The following is an 8,592-nucleotide window of genomic DNA, read 5'->3' on the forward strand; positions in this document are numbered from 1 at the left end:
GACCCAGAAAGTTGTGCTAAAAATACCAGGCATGCCCATTCTTAAAACCTTCCGAGGGCTCCCCACAGCCCTGAGGCTAACACCGCCCATGAGGCCCCAGCTGGGTGGTCTCTTTCCTGCCTCATCCTCCTCACCTCTGACCCTCCTGCCTCCACCTCCAGGAAGACTGGCTGCTTTTCCCATCTCTCAGATGTGCCTGGCTCACTGCCCTTGGTGCCTACTTCAGCCACCGCTCACCTGGCCGACTCCTGTGATTTTACGGCCTCAGACAGCCTTTACTCCAGGAAGCTACCTTTGCCTGCCTGCCTGCCTGCCTGTCCAAGGACACCTGTGAGCACTTCCTGGTCAGAGTCCTGGGCACCCTGGTTTGACTGGAATTGTTCACTGTGGGTCTCCCTTACTCGTCTGTGACCTCCAGGGGGGCAAGGAGTGGGCCTGCCTCACTCCCTGCCCCCTAGCACCTGGCATGGTCATGCTAAATGAATGGATGGCCATGGGGTAACCGAGTCACATACTCAGCAAGTAGGTACTGAGTACCTACCAAGGACCAGACACCATGCGGCACGGGGAGAACTTGGGCCAAGGGTCAGAACAAGGACCTGATGCTGAGGACAGGGGAGCCGCATGGACCTCCCAGGACTCTGGAGCCGCCAAGAGCCAGAGCGAACCCCCGTCGTGAGTTGTCAAATGGGCTGGGCCCTTCACTCGGTCAGTTTCTCATCCCGGCACCACTGCTAGAACCACCATCCCCACTTCATAAAGGGTTCTGGGTTTCAAACAAACAACCCGTACAGCCACTGAACTGAACGCAGCAGCACTCCAGAACTCATGTTGCCAGTACACGGGGGTTAGGGTACTGGACTGCCCGCCCTGAAGCCCCATTCTGCTGCCTACGTGCTCTGTGACCTCAGGTTAGTCACATCACTTCTCTGTGCCTCAACTTCCTCATCTGCAAATTGGAAGGACAGCCCCTATGTCCTGGGGTGGTGGTTAAGAGGTAACTGAGACAAGACACTTGGCTGCATGGGGGCATGTGGCAGGCCATGGGGGGTGACCAGTAAGGTCATCCAAAGAGCAGGGCTTTCCACCCGGGGCCCTCGATGCGCTACCACAGCAGGCTGCCTCCCCAGCTCAAATTTCTGCAGTTACTTCAAGTCAGACAAGTCAGTCTGCCCCAGACCAGTCTGGGAGGACAACCGCAGCCACCCCAATCCAAGGGCTGAAAGGCAGTGTCGGGATTGAGTACTACTGAGTGGGCTGAGCCCTGACCTGAAGGACAGCCAAACCTGGCCACTGGAACCACTGGAACCAGCTTTCTAGAAACACAGATTCCTGGCCCCCATTTCCAGAGGGCTGCCTTAGTCATAGCTAGACCAGCCCGGGGCATCTGGCTCCACGGTTCTTAACTTTCGGAGCATGAGACGAAGGAGAGCCACGCACAGGGTGACTTGCTCCCAGACACATGCCCACGTGCACTTCCCCTGACTCACTCACTCAAGGCCTAGCTACTGCCTCCTGGCCACTAAGTCTGAGTGCTCTTTCTGGGGGCTCATTGAGGAAGAGCCTCCGGCACAGACTGCATTACTCCGAAAGCTGTCTCCCAAATACCACCACCACTGGGTTAGATGTGAGGACAGCCTCACTCCTCTGACATTGATCCAGTGCCCAGGCCCTCCTGTGCGCCAGACTGAGGTCACAGAGGTGACTCGCACACAGTCTTTGCCCTTGAAGAGGGAAATATGACACGAACACAAATAAAGAGTTGGAGGTGGAAAGGAGGAGGGAGGGCAGTCCGCACTCAGAGCCCACATCTGAGTTTTGAGTGTGTAAAGGGCCAGCCTGGCACAGTGGCACTCCCAGCCCAGCACCCGGGAGCGCAGAGGGCTAGGTGGTGGAGTCCATGCTCCAGACGGGGCTAAGGCTCAGGGAGGAGGTGGGTGCCCTTGCAGCCTCTCAGGCTAGTGGGCCAAGACAGGCTTAGTTCCAGCTCAGAGAGGTCGGGCAACTTGCCCAGGGTCACCCAGCTTCTAACAGATGGAATCAGGCCTGGAGCCTGAGGTCTTTCCCAGGCCTGGTCAGGGTCGGGACAGCAGGGTTCTGAGAGGGGAGAGGCTGGGGAGAAAGAGGAGTGCAAACACACAACAGAGACATGAAGCTGGTGGGGCCTGGCGATGGCAGGAAAAACAAGGGAGACATCCGATGAGCACGCACTATGGACTCTGTAATTTCACTTAATCCGCCTGGTCACTCTATGCGGAGGTACCATTGTCAGCTGCGTTCCAGAAACAGAAAAATCTCGGGCAGGGAGAACAATCGCCCAAAGTCACCCGGCAGGTTATATGCCAACGCCGGCAGCAGGGTGTGAAGTTGGGCCCAGAGGGAAATCTGGGCAAAAGCATCAAAAGCTGCCCCCTCATGACCCCATCACCTGCTCTCCAGCAACACCACCACTCAGGCTAAACCAAGCTAAGTCCCTCTCTCTCCCTCTCCTTTTTTAGCTTATTTATTTATTTTAATCTCTGCGTCCAACATGGGGCTCAAATTCAGGACTCCAAAATTAAGACTCACAGAGCCAGCCAAGAACCCCTTGAGCTGAGTCTTCTAACGCAGGGCCTTTTTCTACCACCGACAGGTGCATTCCTACCTGTCAAACCAGTTTCAACGACTAAATCTACAACACAGATTTCAATGAGAACCAACAGTAAAGCGTGTCCCTCCTCTTTGATCCCCATTTGAGAACACCATGGCCAATGTCCCCACCGACCCTTCCAACCCCCAAACTCGGGTGGCCAGAGGTAGCCTCATATTTGGAGCCCCCTCACCCTGTGGACATGTCACGGGAGGAGTTTCCTGGTGGGCAAAACTCCCTCCACACACACACACACACACACTGCAGCAGGACTGACTCTCCTGAGCCAGAGGTCCGGGAGTGGGGAATGAGTCATTGGCAGGACCGGAGGGAGGGCAGATGAGCCTCCCACAGCATGGCCAGTGTCACGTGTGGGAGTGTCAGTGACAGGTGGCCCTCCGCCACTGGTCTTGCAGAGCCCACATCTCCTCCACACACGGCATTCGTGGGACTGGGAAGATGAGCTGAGCCTTGGGTCATTCCTGCAGTTTGGTCTGGAAGGGTCTCTAGCACAAGTCCCCCAGGAGAGCTGGGACCGCAGGGCCTGCCACCAGGGGCTGCAGTGCACCCAGTCAGCCCCTCCTCCCCAGTGCCCACTTTTGCCCCCGGGGACAGTGGAGCCCACAGGTGCCCAGGCCAGCAGTTCTGAGGCAGCGTCTCCCACTCCCAGTTTCCACCCGCCCCCAAGCTCCACTTCCCATCCCTGCACAACTGGCTTGTGGAGGAGGCCCTGCCCCGCCGGGTGCATCCCATCTGCTCAGACGGCCTGGGTGGTCAGCAAGGCAGGGATCAGGACTTCACAGATGAGGAAACAAACAAGCTCAGCAAGAACAAGGACCTTGCTGGAGGCCCCAGTGCATGGCCGCCGGGGCTGGCTGGAAGCACGCTCTGGCTGCACAGGTCCCACAAGCAGCCTGCTGTTGTCCCTTCCAGAAGAACTGCACACAGGGACCCCCGGCACGCATTCCACCATGATCACCTTGTGCCCTCTGAGAGGCTGAGGAAGTGGAAATGAGGACGGACAGTGTCTGCTCTCCTGTTTCAGTGGGGAAGAGACCCCAAGTATGAAAACGAGAATCAGAGATAACAGCAGATAGCCACTAGTGCCCCAAAGAAAATAAGGGCTGGAGGTGGGCGGGCAGAGACACTATGTGAGATGGGAGCCAGGCAAGGCCCCTCTGAGCACTGGGTTGGGTTGCACCTCCAGAGGTCTGGGACCCCGCCCATGCCAAATCATCTCACCTGCAAGGATCCCCAACACGTGACCTCAGGCGGGGGGCTGATGGGGCTCTCGCCCTCTGGCAGACACCCCCAGAGGCTCCTCCCCAGCTGGGCCACCACTCCAGTCTGGGCCTGGCCCAGCTCTCCTCCCTGAATGCTCACCTGTGCTGGGGCCCCGATTCCTCTAGTTCGGGGGCGCTCCTGCACCTCCTGGCTCAAGCAACTTCCCCATCTCTATGATGATGGAAGAGCAGCTTCCAAGTGACCTCTCTCTCATGAGACCAGCCAACTCTCCCCACACCCTCGACCTCAAGGTCACATCCCCGCAGCAGGCCCCACAGTGACTCCTCCATCACCCTTCCCACCAGGTCCACAGGTCAAATGACACCCCCTGCGCTTTCTCACAGCTTGAAGACCAAGTCCAACATCTCTCCCCTCCTCCCTCTAAGCCCAGCGAAGTCCTCCCTGCAAGCCCCAGCGAAGACCCTTTGGCCTCCCAACCAGGTAACCCCCTTGGCCGAACTTTCTGTCGCTGGCAGGACTCCACCTTCCCTTGTCCCAACCCAGGCAGAAACTCACTGTCCTCCCCAGGCATAGAGGCTAGCCACCTGCCCCCTTGGCATTGACAAGCCTTCCAATGCCCTGTCCTGCAAATCCCCCTGTCTAAATTCACCAATGTCACCCATGATCCCTCCCCTGCTTGGGGACCAAAATCCCCCAACTCCTTCACTGCCAGGCCAAGCCCTCAGCCTCTCTCCAGAGCCAAGAGAGACCCACTCTGCCAGCCCGGAAACTGATTTCTCAACTTCTCCATGTCATCACCGTTCTAACTCAGACCCACGGACTCCTCCGGACCAGTCCCTGCTGTCCCTCTTTAAATTTCCCGAAAAGCGAGACTCCCCCAGCCGGTAAGCTGTTACCACCTCCCCCTACCCAGGAAGACCAATCAGAAACCATCCCCTCAGCTCCTCCCAGCCAAACTCCAAGGGACCCCTGTTTCTTGACATTCTTCCCTCCCCTCAAACTCCTTCACCGCCTGGGTAACAGCAGCTGCTATTTCTGTGGCAAGAATTTACAAGGACTATTTTATTTAATCCTCACAACTACCCCGCAGTAGAAATTAGCACCTCCATTTGCAGAGAAAGAAACAGGAGGCGCAGGGAGAAAAAACAGCTTACTCAAAATCAAACAGCTGGTTACACACAGCTGTTCCTCTTCTGGGAACCTGCACACCAGAAACTTGCCCCCAGCCCTGCCACCGACCCTGTGCCAACTCTCCTCCTGCCCCCATCATGGCCCTCCAGCTCACAAACTGCTCTTCTTCCCTTCTGCTTGCCCCAGGCACACAAACTGACCACCATCTATGTCCCTCTCCTGAAGGCTTGGGAAGCAGAAACACCCAGGTCCCAAGCATATGAGCGGACCCCTCTAGACCGGCCCCTAAAATGACTAATATCACCAACATCACCCTGAAAATGACCAACAATAACTGCAACTTAACGAAAGCTCATCCTGGCCAATTACTTTGCATACATACCCATATTCAGCCCTCCCTTAAAGCCTTCGGAGGACTATTACCACCCACTTCCACAGTCAGGAAAAACTGAGACTCCGAGGAGTTAAGACAAGCAGCCTGAGGTCACGAAGTGGGTAAATGGGAGTCAGGATCTGACCTGGAACGTCTGCTCTCCACCATCCTACTCAGCCCAGCCAGGTCTTTCTCTCCTCCCGCTCTCAACTCCCAGAATTGGGTACTATGCTATGGCCAGGACCCTGTATGACTCTTCCCCTCCCCAGCCCAAGTCCTCCAACCCAAAAGTGACACCCATCCAGAGCCCAGGGCCCAAGATGTGGCTAGCTCTCGACGCCAACAATCATAAATTGCCTCTTTAATGAGAACTCGCCAAACTGGCACTTGTGCAGACTACCTACGTGCTCAGCTTCCAGTTACCATGTTTCCCACTCTCACAAAAAAGGCCACAATTTCTCCACCGCACAGACTAGCAATAGTGCCGCCTCTTTCCTGGGACCAAGTCACTTTTCAAGTGACCAGCTTCTACTGAGCCAGGACCAATCTGTGACCCCTCTCTTCCTGGGCTCCACCCTGGCAAGACAGATCTCTCCAGCACAGAAACAGACTCAATGGGGGCACCCATCTACTGAGTGACTCTCCAACTTTGGCCCTATAGGTAAAACACACACACTTCTCAACTTGTCCTTTCAGCTCCAACACGAATCTGACCTTCAGGGAAACCAGACGTGCCGACCTGCTCCCTCTCCCAACACCTCAAGCCAGCAAACTTCTTCAGGCACTCACCTTCTGGCGACCAATTCCCCAACTCTTTCTCAGGAAAAAAAAAAAATTTTTTTTTAAAGAGACCCTTCTATACCCAAGCTCCAAAGCTCGTTGGTGACTGATACTGCTTTGTTTCCCTTTTAGGGAAAATAAAAGGAGGACTGAAGTAACTTTTCTTTTTAATGTCAAGATCTAACACCACCTCTGACTATCTCACCCACCTCCAAAGTGACCATCCCCTCTGCTCCTTTTCTGGGCGTTTGTTTACCCTGACTCCCTTTTCCCAACCCCAGGATTTACCAGCTCCTCCGCAGCCACAGGCCAGGCCGGTTTATTCCTCTTCCTCCTTTCAGCCAAAAAAGTGAGCAACAGAACTACCTCTTGTCCAAGGTTTGCACACCAGCAACTTAACCTCTTTCCATCCCTATGAGCCCATCAAACTCCACCTGGCCTTTCAACGCCAATGCTCATCCATTCTTCCCTCCCTGGCTGCTCTCTCTATGGTTGTGTGTGTGGGGGGGGGGGGGGGGACTCAAACACTACGGCCCTACCCATCTCCCATGCGTCCAAACTTTAATTGCTTATCGTCTTAATTCCTAAAACGACCATCCTCGGCGTTGGAGAAGGAGGGGTGCGGGGGGACAAAAAACCAGCTACTCTTCACCTTCACAACCCAAAAGGCACATCGTCTCTAACATCCTGCAGCTCTAAACTGACGACAGTCCCCTTAAATCATCATTAGGTGCAATTCAATGAGCAACACCTCCGTGCCGGGCGCTGCACTGACTCCAGGTCCGCCACGAGCCCGCCCCCGCGCCCCGGCGGTAGCTACCGTGTCTCCAAGGGTCTTTGGGTTCCACCGCTCCGGACACGATATCCTCGTCGGAGGGGAACGTGACGCGCTTGGCCGCAGCCTTGAGGCGCCCGTCGGCGGGGGACGATGCGGGGCTGGGAGATCGGGCCTCGGCGGGGGCCTCCTCGGCGTCGCCGTCCGCGCCCGGCCCGGGCGGCGCCTCCTGCGGCGGGATCTCCATCGCCGCCGCCGCCGCCGCCGCCGCCTCCTCACGGAGGCCCCGGGGACATGTCCCGGACCCCGGGCTTGTGTCTCCGGGCCCGCCCTCCGTCCCGGGGCATGGGCTCCGCCGCTGCTTCAGGCGCCGCCTCCGACCGCTCTCCTGGTCGTCGTAGCCGTCGCCGCCGGGAGCTCGAGCGCGCCTCCCCCGAGCCTCGCGCGCGCCTGCTCGTTCGCGGCCGCACTTTCGTTAAGAGCCGGAGCGCACGTCGCGGACTAAGGAAAGCGGAAAATCAATTTAATCTATCTGTAGGTAGGGTTGTCTCGCGGGTTGTTGAAAAGGGTAACAAGAGGCAGAAAGAGCCACGGGAAAAAGAAACGTGAGCAGCGAATCGGCAGAGCCGGAACTGCAGAATACGAGGGGCGGGGCGAGATGGACGCCGTCTCCCGGAGCAGCGCGCAAGCGCGAACCTGAGCCGCCTCCACCCCGCCTCCCCGCCTCAATCTAGATATCTAACGTTCACGCTCGCACACATTCGTCACGAGCTCGGGCCACCGAGCGGGGAATGGAGTTGATAAAAATAAAAACATCTGCTTGGCGCGGCTAGGCCAGCTGATAGGGAGAGAAGCATAGGGACGGAGAACTTGAAAGGAAAAGCGATATCAGGCGTACTAAATATATGGATGCTGACAGAGGGATCCTCTGCCTGGAGACGAAACCTGTGCCTCTTTGCTACTTATTCTCCAGGCCTCCATTTGCAAACAGCAATTTCATCAATAGTTCTCTGTATTCGTTGCGTGAAATACAATTTAAATTAAAAGACTAAAATAAATATGAGCCCATGAGTATTAAAGTACTGATTAAAAAAAAAAAAAAAAAAAACCAAAAACCTGAAGAGGAAATACATTCCAAAACCAAGAGACGAATCTGCCAACGAAAATAATCGGGCGATGGAGCGGGGAGATCACCAAGTACGGAGCGAACGGGCGAGAGCCCAGGCCCCCGACCTCCCCTCAATTCAATATTAAGTGTAATATTCGCCTCCGCACTTTCGCGAGGCTGTCCCAGCAAGTTCGGCGGTGGGGGGCAGGGCTGAGACTAAAATGGAGGGGCATTCGGGGATCCGCGAGCGACGTCGTTGCCAAGGCAACTCGAGAGCTAGTCCGCGGACTCGCTGGAGGCGGCGTCGCGAACGGACCTATGGGAGCTGAGGCTCTCCGCCTGCCCCTTTCAACCTCTCAGCCGCCGCACTTTCGCGACTGCAGACAAACAAAGCGAATCTTTATTTAACGGGATCCGCGCTTGCATGCTGAAGTTGATGGGACTACAAAGGGTGCAGCAATTATTTTTTTTAAAGCGATGTGCTGAAAGACGCTAGTGACGGGGATAAGGGCAGCGAATGATCCGGTCGGCCACACAGCTGGAGCGACACA

General features: G+C 56.2%; 1 protein-coding gene across 2 annotated transcripts in view; it reads right to left on the bottom strand.

Annotated features, from left to right (window-relative positions):
- Positions 1 to 7,381, bottom strand: part of PPP1R37 (protein phosphatase 1 regulatory subunit 37) — a 39,327-nt gene extending 31,946 nt beyond the window's left edge. The window contains exon 1 of one of the 2 annotated variants that reach the window (XM_059152186.1): positions 6,979 to 7,381. In XM_059152186.1, the coding sequence (XP_059008169.1) occupies positions 6,979 to 7,180 (202 nt within the window). In that variant the 5' untranslated portion in view covers positions 7,181 to 7,381. The remainder of the gene's footprint in view (positions 1 to 6,978) is intronic. The other variant, XM_059152187.1, reaches the window with a different exon arrangement.
- Between the last annotated feature and the right edge of the window lie 1,211 nt (positions 7,382 to 8,592).

Source organism: Mustela lutreola, chromosome 16, assembly GCF_030435805.1.
Source record: "Mustela lutreola isolate mMusLut2 chromosome 16, mMusLut2.pri, whole genome shotgun sequence".
In the NCBI taxonomy this organism is placed as follows: domain Eukaryota; kingdom Metazoa; phylum Chordata; class Mammalia; order Carnivora; family Mustelidae; genus Mustela; species Mustela lutreola.